A 25111-nucleotide genomic window follows, 5' to 3' on the forward strand; every position below is an offset into this window, starting at 1 on the left:
TTCCCGTCCGTCATTTGATTAATTGCCTCGAGCCCTGGCCCAATCCACCCCACGGACCCTCTGACCCGGACTTTGGATACACATCAATCAGTGTACGAAGATACTCCGAGGACAATACCAATCTGAGGTTTGGCCCCCAGATGAGCAGGGGGATCAGTGATATACCGACCACAGCCAAAAATCGAAGATATCAATGCCCTATGAGCTCCTCCCTCAGTATAGGTGGAACATCGAAACAAATCAAGATTGATCTGGTCCTGTTGGCCGGCGCCATTGGCGGTTTGATCAAGAACTGGCGACATCACTTACGCTACCTCAAAGTATCAGCCAAGCCATTTGATCAACCATCATTATCGTCCCCCCCCATCCCTTGATCCCTTGATCCCTCCATCCCTTGATCCGCACCGATACGATACGATACCATCTAGAGTGGTTTTTGATAACCAGGAGACCGCCCGGAAGGCAGATGCGATACGACGGACAGTGGCTCGGCGGCGATCAACAGGGCGATCCATCAGACCATCATCTATCAACTCTCCGGCTCGTTGAGTTGCAGTTGAGCATCTGACTCTCAATACGAAGTATATGGAGGGAGGGGAGAGTGCGACCAACTCTAACCCTCCAATTTCGAATTCTCCAAGATTTTGGGGGCTCAACGATATTTCGCGTCATACCTCGGTACCTTATCGAAGCATTGGCTCTACTTGTAGGTTAGCCTAGAGTCCAGACCATACAACCGTTCGATCTACTCATCTCAGCCACTTCTTTCCATTGCCTAGTCTAGCTCTCCCTGCCTTCGTTGATCTAGGTCCACGGCAATATTCACACGGTCAAGCCCAACACCCAACTTTCTTCTCCGGGTTCTCATCCCCAAACATATCCAACCTGGAATAATCCAACCAACTCAGACTCTGTCCGCTTCCACTGACCGAAACACCCCCACCTCGGAATCTAGCTCCAGCCATTGCCGGGTTTCGATTCACCCACGCCGCCGCACTAGCAGCTGAAGGTCGGATTTGGAGCCCGGAGACGACAGTGGAAGCCACCAAGATCGAGGCAACGCGCAAGCAGGAACCCACACGGCCCAACACCCTGGGAACTCCTGGCGAGGTAATAGCCTATCAGGATCTGTTTGGATTGCGACTTTCGGAACCCATTTAGTGTATCGAGCGCACCCAGCAGCCTTGCAGTAGCCACACGAAACGAGCCGCTCAAGTTACATCAAGCCTTCTCCATCACCTTTATCACCTCCCTTTGGTCCTCCCCCAGTCCCAGCCCCAAGATATCCAATCCGGGACAGTGGCAATCGTTGCATGGATCGGGTGTTTACACAACCTTGCATATACATACACATTGCATACTCACGTACATGCTTCAGGGGTAAACTGCTTTCCTTCATCCTATCACACCGAACATTCGAGCCCCAGCCGCACTCATATTCATTCCCCGGACTCGCAATTCACATTACAAGTACTTGGTAGTGTCGCGCGATACGATTTTGATTTTAACCATTTTCTCTCTCTCTCTTTTTTTTTTTTTTTTTTTTTTTTTTTTTTGGTTCTCGAGACTCTTTACCGAAAGCAAAAATCCTCAAGTACATGCGAAATCTCTCGGTTCTAGCCTTGCTTGGGTGAAACTCAATTATCTACCGAGTATCACGCTAAGTAGCGTTTCGCCGTTAACTTCGCACTTGTCTCCAGCCCCGACGCCACGAGCCGACAACTACTTCGTACTTTGTCTTGCGTGGGCTATAGCTCCCGAGACTTATCGATCGCATCAATCCGTTTTTGACCCCGTCATCTCCGTCGGCGAAACAACAACTTCCCTTCTCGTCCTGTTACGTTACACGGAATCTAGAAGCCGCGACCAGCAGCGAAGAGGAAGCTTACTCTGTGTCTTCAATTGGTCATCTCTGCTGCATCCCGGAGAACTCAGTCCGCCTGGTGTAGCGCCAACCGTGTCATCCTGTTGATGATGGGGACAGACAAAGGCGGCACCGCCCCAGAAGGGGTAGCAGCGCCTGCGCTGCAGGTAATTGTATTGGTATGTTTTCCCCGTCGATTATTCTCCACAGCCATCGACGACATAGATGTATCACGCTTGGATTTCTCTTCTCCCTGCCCTTCTCAACCCTAACGGCCTGCCCTTGCTTTTTCGTTGCACTATCATTATTTATCTTAAGATAGATTCCTTCCATCATGCGCTATGCGCCTCCCTTGCTCCGTGTTCAATGATTCCCTCGGAGGCATCGGATAAGGCAGGATGCCGTAAGCATCAATTACACAAGCGTTAGAATGCGCCTGCTTCTCACAAAGCGGCTGCAACTTGCTGCTACCCTTGGGACTTCCTTAAACTTTAAGGGGCCTTTCTTGAACAATGCGAGATGGCGTCAATTCAATTGTTTCATTGTTGTGACTGCGCGAGTGCCAGCCCACGAGATGATTCATTTACTACTTCCGGCCCGACCATTTGCGCTCCCGGATCCCTCCCTGCCCGCCTAGTCAAGGCCCACTGAACTCCATATCGGACCCGCCGCGAGTCTTGCGATTCAGCGCGGCATGTTGCAAAATGCTTTCGTCCCTTTTGCGATCCGTCATTTCTCGTTATCGTTCAATCTCAAATCATTCCGAGTGCAGCGGCTAACCGGGATGGCAGGGATCGGGTGGCGGCCCCATCGAGCACAACACGACCGCTTTCCTCGTACGCTCTCTAGCATCCGGCTGGCATCGAGGCTCCATCATCGCTGTCGATGCCGGCGTCCATCTCGGAGCAATCGCGCGCATCCTCCAATCAACCCAACCGAAACGCTTAGGGACCGACGTACCCCTCCCTCACATCCTAACCACCGGGCCCTTCGCCGGCCTCGAAGTTCATAGCGCCTGTCCCAACACAAACGCTTCCCACATCGCTCAGTCTCTCATCGACACGTATCTCATCACCCATCCCCACCTAGACCATATCAGCGGCTTCGTTGTCAACACCGCCGGCTTCCCTGGCACGAGACCGAAACGATTAGCGGGGCTACCGAGCACGATATCCGCATTCAAGGCGCACATCTTCAACAATATTATCTGGCCCAACTTATCCGACGAAAACAATGGCGCCGGCTTGGTCACGTATATGCGTCTCGTCGAGGGTGGCAGCCCAGCATTGGGCGAGGGTGAGGAAAGGGGCTATCTCGAAATCAGCGACGGCCTCGCCGTGAAGACGTGGAGTGTCTCCCACGGCCACTGTATGGAGAAGCATAGCCATCGCGGGTCGCAAAGTAGTCAGGGAGGCGCCGCAGCACCTGCCTCTCGTTTCGGCAGCGCAGACGCCTCATCCGTTGCATCCCCTCGCCACCTCTCGTGGTCTCACTCCCTGGGTCCCAATTCCTTGTCGACGCTGCCCATGTCTCGCATAGGAAACCTTCTAAACCAACCTTCAGGTGCCGCTGCGGCCGCGCAAGGCGTCTCCGGCATCAGCAGCGACCCCAGCGCCAGGGTATGCGTCTACGACAGCAGCGCCTACTTCATCCGCGACGTCGTTACCGGCAAAGAAATCCTCATCTTCGGCGACGTCGAACCCGACTCCGTATCCCTCTCCCCCCGCAATCTCCGTGTCTGGCGCGAAGCCGCCCCCAAAGTCGCTGCCGGCACGCTTTCGGGCGTCTTCCTCGAGTGCAGCTACGACAACGGGCAGCCCTTAGATAGGCTTTTTGGGCACCTGAAGCCGGCTTTCATCATCGAGGAGCTGAAAGTTCTCGCCGCTGAGGTGGAGGAGGTCAAGCGCGCTACTATGCGGGAATCTAGGAAACGTAAACGGAGCGTTGCGTACCCACCCGCCGGTACCCACGAACGGGACTGCGAGGCGGATTCGGGCGATATCGCTGACGCCGGGCTAGCGGTGAGGAGGAGGATCGCCGAGGAGCCCATCAGTCCCAGGAGTATGAAACCCCTACAGGTCCCGGGTGCCGTGCCGTGCCATAACGACTTTAATCTCGATAATGGGAGCACCTCGACTGCGCCGGGGGCGCAGCGCATGGCGACTCCCAGCTCCGACGTGGATCACCGCGAAGCCTCCAGCCACACCAACAACAACGGTCATGCTGCGGCAGCCCCTGCTGCCGAGTCGTCGGGTTGCGCGCCGCTCACGGGCTTGCGCGTCGTTATCATCCATGTCAAGGACAAGCTTATTGACGGGTTTATCCCTGGTGAGCGGATATTGAGCGAGTTGCAGGAAGAGGAAGCGATTGAAAATCTTGGGTGCGAGTTTATCATGTCGAGCCCGGGACAGAGCCTCTTTTTCTGAATTGGGAGAGAGGTTCGGGACGAGGGACGAGCTACAGGGCGCCCACATTACATTTCTGTTCAGATACGAGAGGGGGACGATTTTGGTTGAAAAAAAATGGGTATTGGCCGGTGAAAGCTTGGTTTGTGTCTATGATGCAGCACGGCGTTCAGGGAGGCGGACATGTCGTGTTCGATGTTTTATTTTTTTTTTCATTATATCACGATATGTTCCTGCAGCGTTCAGGTTTTCTCTCTCGAAGTTGGGCGGGTTTTATGATGACCCTTTCTATTTCTAGTTATAGATACTAGTCTACTTGTATTACTAGGCGTCTATGGAGTTTCATAATCCATGCTTTCTATGAGTTGCTTTTTGTTTATAAAAATGAGTTTCTTGAGCGTCGGTTCGGTTTCGTCACTTCGTTCTCTCACGAGGAAGCATTTTTCACGTCAGCATCCCTCGCAAGCTTCTCATACCCCTCGCTACCCCCAATGTCCTTCTCAAAGTCAGGCCGCGTGATCTCAAAGGCCTCGTTTAACCTTCCGTACATGATGCCTCCGAGACGGCTGACGGGGCGAAGAACCTATTTTGGCGTTGTTAGCAAAGTGGTACTGTTTTCCCCCACCATTGGACCTAGCCCCCCCTTTTCGCGGAACTTACAGCTGGGTCGACAATACTCCTCTCCTCATTAATAGCATCCTCCCTAACCCAAAACCTCGTCCCCTCGATAATAGCCATAACGCTCGACGTCTGACCCGGTCTCGACTTGCTCTCAAACTCCCTCACACTCTCCAACCTTCCCTCAATGGAAAACACAGCCTCCTTGACTCTCGCGCAGCCCACATCCAAACCCTCATAAACGGGCGTCAACCCAGAAATAGCCCACTCGCTCGCCGACGGCGGCGCGTTCACAGAGCAAGCATTCGCAGCCTCTACGAACCCTTCCGAAATGATGTTGATGACGCACTCGCGCGACTCGACAAGGTTGCGAAGCGAGTCCTTAGCCGACTGGAGATCGCACACGAAGCTAACGGCGAAGAGCGGCGGGTCATGGTTGACGAGGCCGAAGTAGCTAAAGGGCGCGAGGTTCGTCTCGCCCGAGGGGGAGCGCGTGGATAGGAAGGCGATAGGGCGGGGGATGACGGAGCTGATGAGGAGCTTGTAGTTGAAGTTGGCGGGGCGGCCCGGTTCGTACGGGTCGATGGAGATGTGTTGGGGTTGTTTGGCTCCTTGCGTCTCGTTGGGGCCGGTGCCGAACTTCCAGGATGGGTCGACAGTTTTGGTTAGGTGGAACTTGGCCTTCGCGTCCCAGTCTTCGCGGGTGGCTTCGACTTTCTTGAAGTCGGGGTGGGGGTTGTGTTTCGTTACGGCGGCGGGGGCCATGGTGGGTTTTTTGCTGAGCGTGGTGAACCGGGAGGAGATGGTGAAGGGGTAGACGAGGGCGCGGATGAGGAAATCGGATCGACGCGACGGAGGCATAGGGGAATTTTTTGGAGAAATTCTGGAGGAATTACTTCCCTTTTTGAAGGTGCGGCCGTTCGGGAGGGTTCCGAATGGCGTCTTTTAGAGAGAGCTTTGGGAGCTCGGATATTCCGCGTTGGGTTTGTAAGTAATATATGACTAAACTGTTTGGGATTGGTCTACGATATAGCTCGGCAAGGCACCCGGGATGTTTTGGAGATAAGATCAACGATAGACTCGGGTAACACGCAAGGAGAGTTCGGAAAGATCAAGATGCAATTGAAAAGTGGATTGCGCGGAGGGGCACTTCCCTCGTTTGGTCCCACGTGTAAGTCACTATGGATCTGGATAAGAGGGGAAGTAGGGATCTGCAAGGGGGCCTAGTCGAATCCTTTTTTGCGCCGCCCAATTGTCCTCATGGGCACTTGGACTTGATCGCACAGTGACGACATTGCTCTCTTCAACGCTTGGAAGGACCTCCGGGTTCCGGGTTCCGACTTCCAGGTTGAATCTTGGAAGGGGCATGAGAAGGGACTGGGAAGGAGGGGCTATTCCGGTGGCGTCAAAGGGTGAAAATGATGCAACTTCAGCGTTGTATTTAATCCAGGTCCGAAGGAGAAGGTACCTACCAGGATGTCTTATCTTCACGTGCCTCCTTGCGATAAGCTAATTTTTTTGTGATGCAACAGCAGTCACCACAGAGACAACGATGAATTACTTCGGCCTCTTGACAAATTTTCGAGGCCATCCACTATGCATCTTTAGTGGAGAGGCCAAAACTCGGGGTCAATGTCCTTCCGGAATTTAACACAAAAGGCTCTCTCAAGGCGACTTCCCCTCACAAACCCGACGCCCAGCAAACCAGTCCGCAAACGACCACCACGCTTAGCGGTTAATGTTTCGAGCTATTCGCCGTCTCCGGTGAAGCTCGTCAAAGTAGACCCAAGCGCCTTCGGAAATAGACGTGTAACCGCCATTGAATTCGCGAAGCCGAGCGCCACATTTCCATATTTTCCCAGCAACACGGTCTTTGTCCTCGGTCTGCCGCGAAGCGAAGAAACCAAGTCTCCGAGAGTGTACGCGACGACCAAAAGTGCAATGACGAGCCACGTCGAGATCCTCACCACGCCCACGGCGGATACGCCCGGCGGCGCCCTATATATCCACTTTGACAAGCGTCGCTACCTCGTCGGTAGAGTCGCCGAAGGCGTCCAGAGGGCTTTCATCCAGCGCAAGCTCCACGCGTCATCCCTGGAGCAGATATTTGTCTCTGGAGAGATCAACTGGGAGACGGTCGGTGGCTTGCCAGGGTTGCTAATAACCGTGTCCGATGTCGTCGCCGCAGCCAAGCAGTCGGCGGCCGAACAGAACAAGGCGCGAAGGTCCAAGGGCTTAACGGAAAATGCGAGGGCTGCCACGGAGCGGTTGCATATTCACGGAGCGGAAAATTTGAGTTATACTTTGGCCACTGCGAGGAACTTTATCTTCCGAACTGGAATGCTGATCAAATCCTATGAAGTGTGCGAGGACCCAAGGTTAGAAGATGGCAACAGCACCGTGGATCCGGACTGGGAGGATGATTGTTTGAGGGTATGGAAGGTCCCGCTTTACAAGCAGTCGCCGACCAAGAGGAGAAGAAGAATGGTAACGAGCGAAGACGACGCTAGCTCCGAAGGTTCCACAGAGCTGCCCCTTCGCAGCAGGCGAAATTCTGAGGATTACCGAGCTCTGTCTGATCTCGTCGAGAGCATGTTTAACTCGACTTGGCGCATGGACGCCCTCGTGCCAGCGAAGCTTCATAGCGTCGTGCTTCCCGCCAAGATATTTGTCCGCGGGGAGCATGGAGATATCCACACATATGCCGGTCCTTTACCTGGGGAAACGAAGGACGTGCCCGATATCGATGTCCTCGTTAGGGAACCCTGGCCGGCCGCTAAAATCCACACTCTTCCGCCAACAAGTCACTCCTCCCAATCTATGTGCTATATCTTCAAGAACCATCCACGGCGTGGAAAGTTCAAGGCTAACGTGGCCAAGGAGCTCGGGGTGAAGCCCGTCGACAACAAGAAGCTCGTGAATGGAGAATCCGTTCCTGGCAAGGACGGAACGATAGTTACGCCCGACATGGTACTTGAGCCAACAGTAAAGGGAAATGGCTTCGTGGTCGTAGATATACCTGACATGGCCTACGTTCCGTCATTTTTGACCCGCCCAGAGTGGACCAATGCCGAACTCATGGATGGTGTTGGTGCCGTCTACTGGATACTGGGCCCGGGTATCATCTCAACACCCGAGGTACAAGAATTCATGAGGGAACGGCCAAATCTGAATCACGTTATTTTGTCCCCTGATACGTGCCCAGATATGATCGCTTTCGAGTCCCACGCCGCTCTATTAGCAAAACTCCAGCGAGTCGACGCAGACAGGTTCCCACCTCTTTGGTACAACAACTCGACCCCCAATCTCGGTACGAGCGTCGTGCCTTACCTCACTGGTCGGACTGGAAAGAGGGTTAAGACGATGCCGCAGCTTCAAGTTGAAGACGTGGGCATTGTCGACTTTTGCAACCTCGCCGAAGCCGCTACCAAAGTCAATGACGACGTCCTCAAACTAGCCACGAAGGCGCACGCCAAGGTTTCGGACTCAAAGTTCCAACTATGGGTGGCGGAGAACGAAAGGGACATTCCCAACAAAGATACGGAGATCACACCTCTCGGAACCGGCTCTGCTGCGCCTTCCAAGTACCGTAACGTGTCGTCCACCCTCATCAGGGTCCCGGGATACGGCAGCTATCTCCTCGACTGCGGGGAAAACACGCTGGGCCAGATGAGGAGAGCGTACGGATACGAGGAGACGGCACAAATCCTGTCCGACCTACGATGCATTTTCATCAGTCACATGCACGCCGACCACCACCTTGGCGTTGCCAGTGTCATCTCGGCCTGGCAGAAGGAGACGCAGGGGAGGTCCGTACTCTCCATCTCATGCACGGAGCAGATGCGTCGATTCATTCAAGAGTACGCCCAAGTTGAACCGATTAACCTCGGCAACCTCCGGTTTTACGGCGACGACCACTCGGACACCGACTACACGCGAGAGTTTGAACCCGGTGACCCGTCGGGCCTGGCTAAGCTTGAGCGCGTTACAGTTGTGCACTGCAAGTCATCCCACGCGGGTATCCTAACGTGGTCGTCCGGCCTCAAGATTGCCTACTCGGGTGACTGCCGCCCTAGCCACCGTTTCGCGCTCAGGGCTCAGGGCGCCACGCTCCTGATCCACGAGGCAACGTTTGAGGATGACAAGGCCGGTGATGCCAAGGCTAAGAAGCATAGTACGATGTCGGAGGCGTTGGGTGTCGCGGAGAAGATGCAGGCGAAGAGGGTCCTCTTGACACACTTCTCGCAGAGGTACGCGAAGCTTGCTACGAACGAGGATAAGGGTACGGTTAAGGAGGGCAGCAGTACTACGGCGGGGGTGGACGGGAAACCCGTCAATGATAGAGTGGTGTTACATGCGTTTGACCAGATGAGGGTCAAGTTGGGTGACTTTAGGAAGGCGGAGGCGTTTTTGCCGGCTCTTTTCAAGCTTTTGGAGGAGGAATCTTGAGACTTTTTTTTTTTTTTGATGTGCGTATCGGCACCTCTTGTACAGTACTACCTGGAACCTTTCTACTATTGTTGTATTAAGACAATCCCGAGAAAAGAATTTAGCCTTCCGTTCCGAGGGCTGGTTGGAATCGACTGAGGTTTCCTCTGATGGCCCTCTCACGTTCCGTGTAGCGTATGCTTCAGTGTGGTGTAAGTCAAGCTGCCCGTTCCTGCTCCTACGAGCTAGAGAGATTGAGGATATGAAACGAGCAAGCATGCAAGGACCCATCAATCCAAGGAGTCTAAATATTGAAGTATGACAAGTGTTCCCAGTCAACGAAGCCGTTGAGTTGGTGCTGCGTTTATGAGTACAACGAGGAGCACCGCTTCTTGAAGTACACTTGTATAACTGCAGTCAACTGCTTAGTCAGGCCAAAGTACGAAGTAGATGTGGTGGCTGTTGTGACTCGAGCTGGACTTTTTTGACTCTTAAAAAGTGCCCCGCACATTTGGCTTTTTATCAGGGCCTTATCATAAAAAATCCATGGAGGGGTAACTTTTTTTCTTTCCATATGCTATTTTCGGTTTCTCGCTTATCCTATCCTTCATTACACGAGAAACCAAGAAACAACGCCGCCCGACTTACAGCATACGAGAGAAACGATTTACGGAAAATATTTCTACGTTATTGTGGACTAGAGATAAAACCAACTGCGAATATCCGAAAACGAAGAGGGGACAAAATGGCCGACGTAGCAACACAGCCCACGCCGGAACCCACGCCGGCACCGGCTCAGGAACAACAGACGCAAGAGCAGCAACCCCAAGGCGGTAACCGTCCGAACGGCGATGACTTGGTACCAGATCTCGAAGGCTTCGCCATCTCGCGACGTGATCAAATCGACAGGTCCATGCAGACGTCAGAGCTCACGCAAAAGGACAAGGCGACGAGAGCCACTAGGCAACAGGTGCTAGACGACCGGACAGACGCCGTCCTGCGAGATCTTATCCGGCTAGAGTACGTTTCGGAGATTCACGGTGTAGTAAGCACGGGCAAGGAGGCAAACGTATACGGCACACTCCTACTGGACCGCCATGGCAGCTCGACCTACCGAGCGCTCAAGATTTACAAGACGAGGATCCTAGTCTTCAAGGATCGAGAGCGGTACATCGAGGGCGAGTTCAGGTTCCAAAAGGGAGGATCGTCGAAGGGCTACGCAATGGTGCAGCTGTGGGCCCAGAAGGAATTCAGAAACCTCTCGCGACTGCACCAGGCCAAGATACCCTGTCCCGAGCCAGTCGTGTTGCGCGGGCACACTATACTTATGGAGTTCCTGGGCCACCGAGGTATTTCGTATCCGAAGCTGAGCGATGCCGTGCTCGAGGGGGATGATGTGGATGAGCAGTGGAGCCGGTTGTACGTGCAGCTTCTCGGTTACATGAGGCGCATGTATCACATCTGCAGGCTAGTACACGCCGATCTCAGCGAGTACAATATTCTCTACAATGATGGCACCCTCTACGTCATTGACGTGTCGCAGAGCGTGGAACACGACCATCCAAAGGCGCTCGAATTCTTACGCATGGACATCAAGAATGTTGGGAACTTCTTCCGACGCCGCGGAGTTGCTACGCTGAGGGATCGGGCGGTGTTTGATTTTATTTTCGCAAAGGACGGTCCGCTTACGGAGCCCGAGCTGACTGAAGAGATTGAGAGGCTTTGCCGTGAGCAGCCCACGGCATCTAAGGAGGAGGGTGATTTTGGGAACGAGGATGTCGACACGGAGGTCTTCAGGAACCAGTATATCCCTAGGAATGTGCATGAGATTTCTGATCTAGGAGATACCATCGACCCCGACGACCCGCTGATCCAGCATCTTATTAAGACCAAGAATGATGGGGCGGAGGCCGACGGAGACGAAGCAGGCGCAAGTTCAGACGATGATTCCGAGGGTGGTGGTGTTTCTCTCGCTTCGGGAGAGGAGGATTCCGATGAGGATGACCGGGGCAAGATGAAGACGCCGAGGGGCCACAAGTTTGAGGACCGGGATGAGAAGAAGGCGAGGAAACAGGCGGTGAAGGAGGCGAATCGCGAGAAGAGGCTGAAGAAGATGCCGAAGCACGTCAAGAAGCAACTTATTTCTCGGTCGTCGAGGAAGTAGTTGTTCTTACAAGGGAAAAAAAAAAAAGGAAAAAAAAGTGACTCTTTGTGGATCAAATAGGTTCAGGCTCAGGGACAGGCCGGAGTTAGAGATGGTTCAGCATATCGTATGGTTTATGTTTCCATGTTTTTAACGAATTGACGTTTTGGTTTTCTAGAGATGGGAAATGGGAATGGAAAACGATTCAGCCTATGACCCCTTCCTCCTGCATCGCGAATTCGTCCGGCCAGCATCTTGGAATATCCTTAAGGGACATCAAAGAGGCCATACTGATGCCGACCCTTTCCCAAGTCCTAGTCAAGGTTCGACGCGGTCCACTAACCAACCCCATTTCGAATGCCCAAGTGAAACAAAGCATAGGCATCAACGGCGCAGAACGGGAAAGCAAGCCATCCGGGCCACCCGGCATCGCATGATTCAAAGTGGCAGAGCAATGGCGAAACACAGAGGCGATGTAGCACAACGAAGAAGACGACATGGGAAACGAACACGAGTCAAGCCCTAACTAACATGACCCGAAGCCAACGCATGCCTCGTTTCCAGCAAAGTGCAACATCGCTACTGCTAACATCTGGTGCAATCAGAAATGGAGCCGTTGTTGAAGTCAGATCCCACAAGGCACGACTTACTTTAACCAGGTCTTGGGAGCTTGCTGGCCCCAACATCGGGGACTGCTGTAGAGCCGCACTCTGGGCTGAATTTTCCTCCGCCGGATTTGTGGAAGAGGGAGAACTGATTGATCTTTCGTTGACCAGTATTATAAGGCTCTCTGGCCCTTCCACGAATCGGCTACTGGTCTGGAATACGTCGACACTCCCTGCGACATCCCGTTTGAAGCCAGGGAAGAGGCGGCAGGTCCGTAGATGGGCCGAGCCGAAGACGCTAATTAAAGGTGGAAGAATAGAAAAGACGCAATATCGGCCTAGCGCATCACGGGCCTGCCTGCTTGTTGATACTACGGAGGTGGCTACGTATGTAGTTGAAGGGAAGTTGCATCTTTCTTCCAGAAGGAAGCCCCGGACTAATCCTCCTTCGCCCGCCTTGCAGTCGGCTTTTCGCTTGTTTATGCTACCGCTTTCTATGCTGTGCGCATGTCCACCGTTTCAGCTCGCCAAGGCTTCGGAGGAAGTCGATATAGATGCCTAGGCAAAGAGGACGGCGATGGGGGAGCAGCGCAGTTGTCTCAACAAACTGCGATGTTGCGCGATGGCCTTCATTTTGTCAAGATGCTTGCATGTCTGTTTGCTCAACGCCGCAGCAACGTTGGATGGACAGACTTCAGGTTACTCATGTTCGCTTTTAAGTTGTGCAGGAAAAGTAGATTTTCTCAGGAAGAGATGGGCGGTTTGTCAATCACTTCTCGCCTTGAGTAGGATGTGTTGAAGTACAAAATGTCGCCGCCTCTCAGATCGATCTCCAAGATGGCCTCTCGACTCACTTTCGCCTTCAAATATCAAGCCCTCAGCTACCTCTGCCTTACCGATTCCACGTCTCCAGACTTCCATTTCCTTTTCCTTTTCTTTCTTCACTCGCTACGAGACTTGAGTACTACTCTCGTTGGTCGCCACGGCCCGAAATCCCCCCAACGCCCGCCTTCAGTATATCATCGAAACTTTTTGTTTCTCCAGTCACGATCCAGTCAAGTTGTTCCACCTGTCTCCTATGGACACGCCCGAGACTTGATCTGAGTTCACCATACATTCAAGAAGCCATGATTTCCCTCATTCTCCTTACCCTCTCGTTGGCCGGAGGCGTCTTCCCCCAGCCAGACGACTACGAAAATACCCCTCCGTTCTTCCAAGGCGAGAACTCCACGCCAACACCGTGGACAGCTCCCATAGCGACATACACGCTAGCCAGCTCACTCGGCTGCGAGCACCCAACGCCGGGCACCTGGCCGGTCGTCAGCACCTTGACATACACTGTCGGGGACGAGTATGGAAACCCCGGGGCCAGCTACAGCTACGCGACGACGGCGTCGTACTTCAACTCGGCTGGGTATCTTTCAGGCCCCGCCGGGTCCACGAGCGTTTCAGCTGCCAGCAACGCCAGCATCGCCAGCTCGACCACGACGACGGCGTCGGTGACTCAGACTGATTCCACTACGGGTGATGCGGCGCAACTTCGATCGGGCGTCTGTGTGGCTATGATTATAGCGGTGGGTGTTGCGGCCCTTTACTAGGCCCTCTGGGGTCTTTTCTGGAGTATCTCCTTTTGGGAGGGGGAGGACAACAGGCCTTCAGCATGGGTTACGACTACGAACGGAGGCGCTGTGTAATTTTGTTAGTGCTAATGCTTGGTGGCTTCTCGAACGGATGAGGTTCGATGTTGGTAGCGATCTGCGCTTGGGGTTGGAACGGACAAAATGACGACGGGGAGGGTAAGAAGAAGAGCAAAAAAAAGACAAGGAAGTTGGATCATTTTATCAATATTTGATCGTATAAGTTCAGCTCCACTTGCTTCACACGTGGATTTTGGCTGGACCAGAAGAGGACTTAGGAAAGAGTTAACAAAGCATTATTATTATTATTGTTATTATTATTATTCGATGCTGCATTGCCACATTTTGGCCAGTCCAAAGTCCACTTCCGGCTCCCCGCGACGTGGGCGGTGCGCGGCTTGCATTGATTGATGTTCACTCCGCAGACTAAGTTGAAAGTGGCGGTCGGTGATGTGAGGGAGCAGGCTTTCGGTGGCTGTGGATGCCTACGCTGGGTTCGCCCTCTTCCCTTTTCCCTTTTCCCTCTTCCCGCCTTTTACACTTGTTAGCGAAGCCGCATATACCCAAATCGGGCAAGGAAGTGCGGCAGGCCAGGCCAGGCCAGGCGAAGTCAAGCCAAAAACCCGGTGCGCAATAGTGCATCCGGTCCCGGCCAGGCAGTTTGCATTTCGGTGAGAGGCCCAGCAGCCTCTTCCGCTCATTGTTCATTGTTTGTCAGGACGCAGAAACCCCGACCGCTCTCTCAGAGTCGATCCACGAGAATCACAGTTCGGGCGCTTCCTCGGTTCATATGTCCTGATTCCCTCTGCGTCTCTCTCCCCCAATGAGTCCATGGAAACGGTGCGTGACTTGGACCGTCCAATACCAACGGATTTTCTGTCGTCATCATGGGTTCGAAATTCGTCGACATTCCATAGGCAGGAGACGCCTCGGCGAATCACGAGGACTCGCCACCCTCCCCGCCCACATTTCGCTGGCATCTTCCACACAGCTTGGACAAGAAAGCGGAGGGGTGGTGCCTGGTCGACCTATTCTTGTACGACAGCCTCGTTTCTAAGATCCTATCTGGCCAACGAGACGAAGGGGAAATGGACAAAGTGCTCCGAGGGGGTTTCATTTTAGGTCCCCCGCCACCACACACCCTCCTTCACATCCTGCTGTAGAAGCGCCCGTCTTGCGTCTTGCATCTGCTGGTTTGCCTCTTTTTTGCGTGCTTGGTTGGCCTGCTCTCAGGAGTGCGCGTCACTTCTGATGCACTGAGGGGCCACTAAGATGGACCGTTCCGGCGAAGCTCTTTCGACTAAGAGGTGTAATGCATAGACTTTGTCGTGTGTCAGGCGTCCTGCGCCAAATATAACCAAAAGAGACGTGGGGAGATTTCTTCCCATTCACGACCTGGATGGTCGGTCTTCGTGGCAATAGGTCCTTGGTCAGGCTCTGCCTTCTCATCTTGGACCTTGCTGAAACTGTTGCAGTTTTCTCTCGCTCCCCAAGAGTTAGAAATTCGCGACCCTTCCCTTTGAAAAGCGTTTGTCGGAGAGGGGAAAGAGGTGAGAAGGATGGCGGAGGAGATGTGTTGTGTTGGGAGTTTGGGGTCCTTTTTGGGACTCGGCCGGGCCTGGCTGTAAGCGCCACTCCGCCTTGCCTTCTTTTTCGGTTTGGGCTCTGGTTGGGCCTGTTGGCTCTAGTTACCGACTGCGGAACTACAAACGGAGTGATAGGTAGGCATCTTGTGATCTCATGGGCGCCTTTTGTCGTTTGAGAGAGAAGCGGCTAGGATACTTATATGCGGGAGGTTAAACGAACAAGGCGTCCCTTCACTTCCCCCTTTCCTTTCTCGACTTCATCTTGTAACATTGCCCGGTTTTCTTTGAATAGAGTATTTTGTCTATTTTTCGGATCTTCAAGTAAAAGTTCACCGAATACTATATATGCATCATATCTCTGCCTCACTCGACGATGTTAGTCCAAAGACCACAATCCGCCCTGGTGACCCGAGATCCTCGCCCCAGACCCCGGCCTCTCTGCTCCTCCCTCCTCAACGGTCTCGAGTGCTACGACGAAACCTGCCCCGCATCCCATGATCCCAAACTCATAAAGAGCAGGCGCTGCAGCTACGGCCACAGATGCTGGTATCTGGAGAGAGGAGAGTGTAGCAAGTTCCACACGGCGACAGAACGTTACCTAGCCGCGCGGAAGATGATGGAGATAGGGTTATCTGGCGGCTTTGTGCTGAACACGGCCCAGAAGGACGGCGTTACGGCCTTTGGCGATTGGTACGGTATCCGGAATACCGAAGTGATTGCGAGCTTCAACTGCTTGAGGGGAGGAGGACTAGCGGTGCCAGGTGAGATTGGCAATCCAACTCCATTTCTCCCCCTCCTCCCCAAGGCATAGACTCTCTTTTAAGAAGGCAACAAGCTAAATAAAACATCCTCGAACAAAAGGTCTACCACCGGCCTTTGTCCGCCCAACAACACCTGTTCGTTTCGACACAAGAGACATGCACCTCCGCAACATATCCCCCTGGCACGCACCAGAAGCCCCCAAATTCCAACCTCTCGCCCAGGCCCTCCGCGTCCGCCGCCCAGACATGAGCCTCCTATCGGGCTTCCACATCGTCACGACAGCCGGCTGCCTCCGCCGCCTCACCAACTTCCTCGACGGCGAAAACCACCGCGTCGGCGAGCGCACGCAGCGTCTCGACATCGAGGTGCGCGAGGACACCGTCTTCATAGGCCGGTGGGAGGACGACGCACGGAATCACATGCACACGGGGTACGGGAAGCAGTTTGAGGAGCTAGCCACGTCGTATGATGCGTTATTACCCGACCTGAGGGATACGTTGAGCAGCCACGTGGCCATGGCCTATGACATGGGCGATTTGAAGTTGGTCGTGCAGGCCGAGGTGGATGCTATTTGCTGCAAGTGCCATACGTCTTCGAAGGGGCCCTGGGGTGCTCCGGAGACGCCTTCGACGCTTCCGAAGCGGCGGTTGTCGAGTGGGCGGTTCGACGTGCTCTCCCTCGATACGGGGAACGGAGAAGGAGAAGAGGAGGAGCATTACGGGGCCGTGACGACCGCCAAGGAGGGCACAAGGATCCTGCACACGGGGAGACAGGTCGAACCATCCTGCTGCATCGAGATCAAGACCCGAACAGAAAAGGCCCTCCACAGACCCTCCTCACCAGATTTCATGGCCCAGCTCTACTTCCAGCGCACGTCCAAAGTCTTCCTCGCTCTCCACAGAAACGGCTGCTTCAGCCCCGAGGAGATGTGGCAGTGGGACGCTGCCAAGGCCGTGAGCAAGTGGGAGGCGGATAACCAAGTACTGCTGGCTAGGCTCGTGAAGCTATTGGAGGACGTGAGGTCAAGAGCTGTTGAGGTGGCCGAGAAGGCGGGGGGTCAGTGTAGGATGGCGCTTGTGCTGGGGCGTGACGCATCGCAGGAGGGGAGGAGGGATTGGAAGGCGACGTTGTATGAGAGGGAAGGGTCGGAATCGATGCTGCCCGAGGATCTGTGAGGGGATCCTGTCTAAACCCTTAAGATTTGGGTCTGTTGTTGTTTTTTGACTGGCTGGGGGTCTTTTGCTTTCTTTTCTGGGAACACGTTGATGTCGTTGTTTCCTACCATTTTCATTTGTTGGTATTGGCGGGTATGGTTTTGGGTTTCGGGCATCACACGAATTTGTATACATAGGCACACTGGTTGTGATCTTCTACACCGGGCGAGGTGATGATATACTGAGACCAAGCAGATAAATGAAATATCCTTTTTTTTTATTCTGAACTAGCCAGAACGAAACAATCCGGTCCAAATGCTTGCAAGAAGAGCGGCCCTGAATGTGGCCCCCGAGGTATCCTAAAGAAAGAAACTCCGTAATATACAGGCCATCAAAACGTATTCTTAGTAGAAAAGGAAATAAGAGAAAGGGAGAAAAGAGAAACTGTTTTAAACTCCAACCATGCATCGCCTCTCTATCATGCGGAGGCCGCAGGCACCTCAAGCACAAACTGGGGACCCAAATCACTTCCCGCCTCAGCAAAGGTCTCCAACCCAGCCACCGCCACCGGAACGGAAATGAGGAAACCAGATGCGTCTCGCTTGTAAGCTACTAGGCCGTTGGGGCCCTTCTGGTTGCCCACGAAGAGGATACTCTGGTCATCGCCACCACCGAGTGAAATCATGCGTGGGAGAACTCCGCCGGAGGGGACCTGCGACTTGAAGGTGAGGCAGCCCTTGCTGGAGGCGCGGAAGTGAGAGATGCTGTCAGTGTCGTTGCCGGTGAGCCGGTTCGACACATACAGGTCTCTCCCGTTGGCGGAGAGGACAACTTCGCCCGCGGCGGCGGTCGTGGCATTCTGGGGAGGGAATGCGTCACCAAAGGTCGAAATGGAGTGAAGATCGGAAAAGTCGATCGATTTCTCAGAGTAGGTGAGCTTGTAGGTTAGAAGCTTGTTGGTGCGTTCGCAAACGACGGTGTAGTGAGTGGCCGCACCGTCCTTGGAACCGCGGAAGACGCCATGGCGGGGACCACAACCGGACTCGACGACGAAATTATTAGCGATATCGAAGGCGTCGTCCTTGGAGTTGATGACGATGAGGCTATCCGTTCCGAGATCATTGACAACAAAGAACTGGCCAGTAGGATCGAGCACAGCCTGGTGTGGATGAGCACCAAGCTGACCAGGACCAAGTGCACCCTCGCTCTTAAGGGTCTTGATCAAGGTCGCGGACCCATCTGTCGCCGAAGTGTCCCAAATGTCAATGGTGCCGTTCCCGTACGCAGAGCCAACCATGCGCGTCTTCTCCTTGTTGAACTCGAGGTGGACGACACCAGAGGAACTAGCCACCTCGCTTAGCTGCTTCAGCTGGTTGGCCTGGGCATCGAAACTGAAGAGGCGCAGCTTGTCGGCGTTTTCGTTGACTGCGTAGAAGAGCTCGGGGCTCTTGAAGAGGAGCCAGCTTGGTCCGGTGCCGGGCTGCTCGTCTTTTCCGACCACGGAAAACTCGATGCCGTTGAATTGGGTTGCGAGGATCTGGCCGGGAGCACCGAGGAGGAGTGTCTTTGCGGAGGGAGTGTCTTGGCGGCGGTGGAGGCGGCTGGGGTGCGACGGCAGAGCCGAAGCAAGCCCAATAGAGAGGAGAATGGGAAGAACCTTCATATTTGCAATGCTGAAAGGACTGAATCTAGAATGTATGTGAATAGGAGAGTGAGAAGCGGAAGTGGAAGTGGATTTATATATGGAAATCAGTCAATTCTATTCAAAGGTTGGAATGTAAAATGCAGAACCGCCAACAATGGAGTGGATATGAAGCAGAAAAGCAATATCAAAAGCACAGCTTCTGATCAATTGATTTTTGAAGACGTTTGAAGACGTAAGAAATCTTGATGTCAGCATGAGGCAGAAGAAGGAAGGAGCGATGGATCAGATGTCTTGTGGTGACGAAGTATAAAGTTATTAGACAGATGAAGTGCAATTTATATAGTTGATGTCCACGTCTTGCCTCGAACAATTTAGGCTTCTCAACCCCAGATCCTACCTTGCCCCTGTGGCCACAGCTGGCCAACACCATTGGGGGACGGTTCCATGGGAATAAATCCAGCCTGGTCATCTCAAAGATGTCGGAATGGCACATTGAATGCCCCATTGGCGCAACCAAGTCGTGAGCTCGGGAGCCGATCTCACGCAGGGGTATTCTCAAGAAAGGTTGGATCAGCGCGAGCCCGACCAGGCTTGGGGGTCATCCACATCGGACCAGTCGCCGAGGCCAATGACGACCGTAAGGCCATTTTAGCTTGTCCGACGGTTTCAGACAAGGTGACCAACGGGTCTGTCGACCAACCGACCTGCTGAAAAGGGCTGGTCGTGCATTGCTCACCACAGGGCTATGCAAGCCGCAGGAGGGCTCGGGCAGCCCAGACCGTGGGGCGGGGAACGAAACTTGTTTGGCACAGCTCGTGGCGAGCGTCAACGATTGGATGAGACGGAGCGCAGCTTCAGCGTTCCGTGAGCAGTGCAGAAGCCTTGCCCGCTCAGCAATGGTACAGTGCCAGTGTTTTCACATTTTAAACCTGGCAGTGCAACAGTCGTGGAAGGACGCAGGGCTTGGCAGGAGCACGATGTGTCCTTCGGTGGAGGAATTGATCAAACAGCAGGATGGCATCTCTTCTCCCCCGTCTCATCTCATCGCTCAGGTATCTTACAGGCTTAGATGCAACCGATTCATTTGAATCCTATTCAAGCCATTCAATGAAACATAAAGAAACTGGCCTCTCGGAATTGGGCATTTTGCAACCGCAACGTTGCGCCGCCGTTGGGAGACCATCAATTCGACCCCACAACTCTATTTCAATATCCCAGGAACAACAGCGGCAACGTGATGTCAACTTAATCGAGGACACCTGGAGACACCTGGACGTCAATGGTCTTATTGCGGACCGGGCCGTGGGGAACATGAACAGTTCAATTGTTCGAGATCGGTTGAATTTCTCTAATTGTGTTGGAATCGTGCATAGTTCCCTCAACCCTGAAGAATCATGGCTACTACATAGGCACTCTCTTCTGGGCTGTAATTCATATTCTTCACCAAAGAAACGCCAGGATTGTCTTACGTTCGATTCCAGCGTTCAGACCTTGAGACTAGATAAGTAGCATTTGGCACCTCATTCATCCCCTATGCCCATCTACGAAGGAGAATATCCTGCCAATCAACATCAATAACACAGAGGTCTCGTTAGCCAATTCCACTCTAAGATGGATGTTCCGGGATATTTGAAGTTTCAAAGTCCCCTTTCTTATAACTAGCTACCTACATCCTTAGGGTTCGAGTGTAAGAAAGGTTAAGCTTGTGAGGTTGACATGATATCCAACCAACGACGGAAGGAGCCCACAAAGCTCCTTCCCTCCTCCCTAGTCGAACACAAGCGCTCTAGCTTTATAGGCAACGATCTAGCAGAAACTTCCAACCGAGTAGCTCAAGCAACATCGTCTGCGACCAATGGCCAAGTGGCCTTGGAGCGCTCAGAAGGCCAGAAAAAACTATTTTTCGTAGCAACGCGGGAAGCGAGGGTTCGAATCCTACGTGGTACCGCGGAGCGAGCTTTTTTGCCTCTCTCTCCCTCCCCCTTTCCTTCTTCTCCTTTTTCCCTTTCTCTGTATTTGTATTTATTTATTTCCGTTTTCCTCGTATTCCTAGCCGATAGTATCCTGAGAGTGTGGAATTAGACATTCTCCTCCCCGACTTTTAGAGAATCTGGGTTTATACTTGGAATGGTATACCAAACTGAAGTATTTAACAACAACCTCTGCTCTTGTTCCCATTTTATACATCCGAGAGAATCTTGAGACTGATCTTCCGTGGGTCTTAAAGCTGCTCCGCCCTCTTGCCTTCTGGAAGTACGAGAACAGAAAGCTCTGCCAGACCCTCCTTTAAAGTAGAGAAGGCTCAACGCATGTTGTCGCTGTCAATCTCCTGGACAACGTTATATCCTTAGCTTGCGGGTTATGAAAGATACCTCCCATATGCCTTTGGGTAAACAAGTCCCTTGGGTTCAGCACCCGAGCGGTCCTAGAATTGACACCATCGGAATATGGATGGGACCCAACCTGGGACTTTGAAGGAAAGTGCTCAACAGAGTATAGTTATGACACATGGCACTAAGTGCAGGATGGCATTATCTCGTAGCGTGGATGATTCGTCTTGGTGTTGCGGCTGTAATGCAGTCCGGACATGCTGCGTGCCAGGATGAGTGATGATTCAAGGCGAGGCTCCTTTGGTTGCCAAAGGTCCGCGGTGTGCTACAAGGTGTTGCAAGAGCGGCGAGTCGCGCCGGGGACATCTTTGTGAGGGAGTGGATGTGGGTATTTCGGGCTGAGCGGCCAACATTCCAGTGTGCCTTTGTCCAGTACCATCCTCCATAAATGGCAACACCGGAATTACATAATCAGCTATGTCTCAATCACCACCACAACACAACAGTGAACCTTCACCATAACTCTGTGACATCAAGCTTAGGAAGAGCTGCCATTCATAGTCAAATTTAGTCCGTTTCATCCATTTCAAACCTGCTCTGAGATCAATTTATCACTACTTCCGCAAAATGGATAGGTCACAGATGGCATATACAAGTCTCCTGGGTATTACATCCCCTTCTATAAATCATTGTCCCTCCGGGTCAACTAACTCGGAAAATTATAGACCAGCACAACAGACTGATCGCCGAGGTGCTCACTCGGTTCCGTGCACTCTGCCACTTCGCTACAGTTCAGGCAGATGCAGAAGGAAAGGATCCTGACCCGACAGCTATGGGTGTCTCTCGTCTGTCGATGCAACTCGAATTCGAAGGTCTAGTATGTCACGCTCGCTTCACCTCGCCCAGAGCCCAGGAGTTCGGAATGCCCCAATACTGGATTGATCGCTAACCCTGTGTATCAAAGAACACGGCCCTTAAAGATCTCTTGGCTCTGAGTCGTCGCATTAAGGAGCTCTGGATTTTTGGGCCTCTCGCCTCCGATCAAGACTCTACGCGTCAGCAGGCCGGTGACCTTGAGCGAGATGTGTTACAGGTTGCTAAGCTCGTCAACGGCTTGGAGGAGAGCACGATGAATGAATTGGCAAGAAAGTACGGCGGTACTTGGAAAGACAAGCCAAAGGAGGCTGGTCAGGGTCGTGGCCAGATCTGATGTTTGGACCAAGATCACCCTTATTTTTTTTTCGCCCCATCCCTCGCTCTGGGATGACGGGTTCTATCCACGTCCCAATTCTCGAAGGCGGCAAATTTGGATTTCCCCAAGTTTCCACGTCCTTCATACAAGCGAACCCTCTTCCGGTGGATAGCAGACTTGGTCGTCAGAACGAAACGCGGCGGTCTGTCTCCCACCCCCGAAAACCGCGAGGATTCCTTACCAACGGCATTATAAGAATGGACAAACGCCATCGGTGTCTGTGACACTGTTCACCCTAATTGACGAATCTTGAAATATCCCGCGGGTCTACAAAGGAGGCGAGCACTGCGCCCAAGGACTGTGTTTAGCAGGTATACCGAACAAACCTGAACCCCGAATACGGCACTCGTTACCTTGCTAGGCGTGGTTCTTGAAGGGGAACTGATCAAGGGGGCGTTTCCGAGTGCCCAGAGTAGGATTCCTGCATCATCGCCAGAGCCACACTGGCGCCCAGAATGCTTCTCGCTTCATATTAGCGGTTTGTTGTGGCGTTATCCGCCTCTTTCTTTGTACCATTCTGGATAACCACCTGGTCCAAGTTCAAATGGTCTTTGTGATGCATCCTAGACCCAGAGGCTCTACCCGTTGCATTCGATGCTGAGGCTTAGTCGGTGATCTAGCTTCGGCAAGGATCTTGCCATGCAACGTGGCAGAAATGCGGGAATATTAATAGCAGATATCTTGCTTCCAGATCCTGGTTGGTTGTGTGCAGCGTTGCATGGCCTCAAGTGGAATGTATTTTAGATACACAATTAACAACCGAAATCATGTATTGTTCATTCTAGTAACGCCACTGTTGGTATATCCAAGGCTTCCGGTTAGCATCTCTTCATGTGAGGTCCAGCCAGGTTGTCATGTGTATACCAGGCATAACTCCGAGTGTTGCATCTTAACGTCTTCACTTTGGGCTTAAAGCTCTCAACGAGGCCTTAATAGCATGTAGCATTCAGATATGGTTCTCGAGTGATTCTTCGAGGGGTGTGGTATGCGTCGTTTCGGGGGACAAGTCGACAGGTTCGTAGATCCGAGATGGGAGCTATTCTTGGGGACCAACCGGATCCATGGCCTGGCCTGGCTTCATTTTCCGTTTTCATTTTTGGGCTACTGCGGGAGTAGCCTCAACCCGTGGCCAAGGGTCTGGATCCCGCCGACTGTGGACACCCTGATGGCGGCATGAGTGAAGATACAACGTGGAGGTCGGCGTAGTGCAAACATGGCCTTTCGATCCCTCAAGAGCCTCACTTGCAGACATTATATACTAGAAACTATGGCTGTTTCCCCAGAATGGAGATAATAGGGGAAACGTTTCCGGTAGCGTCTATACCAGGCATTGGAGACGCCAAGCGATGTCCCACACATGGAGATTCATCCTTTTTTCATCTTGCTCTGGGCCTGGTCCTCCCAAAATATTGAAATCAAACGACGATGAATGGGTATGAGTCGAGTTCTAATGTCATCTCTTCCCAGGGTCGATTTTAAGGTTATGGGTGAAAATGCGCCTCAGAGGATGAGCCCTGCCTCGTTGGGCATCTCAGCTCGTTCTCGTCCCACTGGATTCAGGAATAAAGTAAGCGTTGCACTTTGTTGCGGCTGCGCACATTTTTTCATGTGCTGTCGGAGAATCCATTTGATGTCAGGCTCAGCTCGCAGGCCCCGTTGCAAGGTGCCCCACGTTGCTTCAATATGGTCGCGGACCTGCCGAGTTGGAAAAGAGGAAGACTAGCCCTAGTCCTCGACTTCGGAGCGGCGGGTGTTGATTTCTCGATGTTTTGAACTGACTGAGGGTCGTGGATATTTGAAGTTGTTTCATATTCAGGACTAATGCAGGAGCTGAGGTTCGGATGGACCTCCGAAAAACCCTCATGCTTTTTGATCGGGGGCCAGGAACTCGTTTACAGCGCAGAGGACATGGCGGACCGATTTGTAGATGGTTACAATTGTACTACAGGTACCGGACAGCAGGTGGACAGACTCGGGAATACAGACACCAATGAGACATTCGGGGGTAAACGATCCCGTGATGTATTCGACTCTGGGCGTGAATGTGAAGATGAAAATGGGGGAGGAGAAACGGCAGTTTGAGAGGATGCGGACACGAACCCGGTGGCCTGTGCTGTGAGAAGAAATGGTGCATATGGGCAAATGACCCTGCATCTGCAAGGTTGGCTTCAACAGAATTGACAGCTTTTTCTCGCGGAGAAGGGCATGGCATCTTGCGTAATATTTAGTTCCTGTTTGGCAGCGAGGGCAGAAATGGGAAAGAGCATCAGCATCAACCAGTTGGAGATCAATACAATGAGTTTCCTCCGTAAATTCCTGAAAACCATCCCAGAACGCAAGAATTGTGTTTCTGCCTCAAACCAAACATACGACGTAGCGCCTTCGGATGATTGCAGTATAAAACCCGGAACAAAGGAGATATCGTGCAAAGACCCAGGCGGGATGTCTGAGCATGTTCGGGACGCGGCGATCACGGGAGGGTTTCTCGAGGCTTCTCACGATACGGACCGCCGTTTGGCAACGTGAACCGTCGCGGAGTGGGCGTCTCACGTTTCTCGCGTAAATGCCGGCCGTGTTGACTGAGATGATGAGATTCCCCAAGGCCCCCTTCATCCTCAGCTCTGGTCTACATGACTTCGCACGCTAAACTCCTGCTGGAGCTAAATATTGTCTGGGCACTGT

General features: G+C 52.9%; 4 protein-coding genes and 4 pseudogenes across 4 annotated transcripts; 6 read left to right on the forward strand and 2 right to left on the reverse strand.

Annotated features, from left to right (window-relative positions):
- Positions 1 to 2568: 2568 nt before the first annotated feature.
- On the forward strand, positions 2569 to 4290 carry SAPIO_CDS5875 (cAMP phosphodiesterase class-II; the record flags this gene model as incomplete). The annotated part of the gene is made up of 2 exons (XM_016788111.1): positions 2569 to 2592; positions 2656 to 4290. 2 exons carry the CDS (start codon positions 2569 to 2571, stop codon positions 4288 to 4290), a joined length of 1659 nt encoding a protein of 552 aa, XP_016642427.1.
- A 406-nt stretch (positions 4291 to 4696) lies between these two features.
- SAPIO_CDS5876 (Uncharacterized protein) lies at positions 4697 to 5748 on the reverse strand (the record flags this gene model as incomplete). Its single annotated transcript, XM_016788112.1, has 2 exons — positions 4697 to 4852; positions 4930 to 5748. The coding sequence occupies 2 exons, from the start codon at positions 5746 to 5748 to the stop codon at positions 4697 to 4699; spliced, it is 975 nt and encodes a 324-aa protein (XP_016642428.1).
- A 771-nt stretch (positions 5749 to 6519) lies between these two features.
- SAPIO_CDS5877 lies at positions 6520 to 9336 on the forward strand (annotated as a pseudogene; the record flags this gene model as incomplete).
- A 724-nt stretch (positions 9337 to 10060) lies between these two features.
- Positions 10061 to 11479, forward strand: SAPIO_CDS5878 (annotated as a pseudogene; the record flags this gene model as incomplete).
- A 1711-nt stretch (positions 11480 to 13190) lies between these two features.
- On the forward strand, positions 13191 to 13661 carry SAPIO_CDS5879 (annotated as a pseudogene; the record flags this gene model as incomplete).
- Positions 13662 to 15659: 1998 nt separating this feature from the next.
- Positions 15660 to 17223, forward strand: SAPIO_CDS5880 (uncharacterized protein; the record flags this gene model as incomplete). Its single annotated transcript, XM_016788113.1, has 2 exons — positions 15660 to 16047; positions 16148 to 17223. The coding sequence occupies 2 exons, from the start codon at positions 15660 to 15662 to the stop codon at positions 17221 to 17223; spliced, it is 1464 nt and encodes a 487-aa protein (XP_016642429.1).
- A 457-nt stretch (positions 17224 to 17680) lies between these two features.
- Positions 17681 to 18865, reverse strand: SAPIO_CDS5881 (annotated as a pseudogene; the record flags this gene model as incomplete).
- Positions 18866 to 22009: 3144 nt separating this feature from the next.
- On the forward strand, positions 22010 to 22387 carry SAPIO_CDS5882 (uncharacterized protein; the record flags this gene model as incomplete). The annotated part of the gene is made up of 2 exons (XM_016788114.1): positions 22010 to 22054; positions 22142 to 22387. 2 exons carry the CDS (start codon positions 22010 to 22012, stop codon positions 22385 to 22387), a joined length of 291 nt encoding a protein of 96 aa, XP_016642430.1.
- Positions 22388 to 25111: the final 2724 nt, after the last annotated feature.

Source organism: Scedosporium apiospermum, assembly GCF_000732125.1.
Source record: "Scedosporium apiospermum strain IHEM 14462 chromosome Unknown SEQ_SAPIO_0099, whole genome shotgun sequence".
Classification (NCBI taxonomy): Eukaryota; Fungi; Ascomycota; class Sordariomycetes; order Microascales; family Microascaceae; genus Scedosporium; species Scedosporium apiospermum.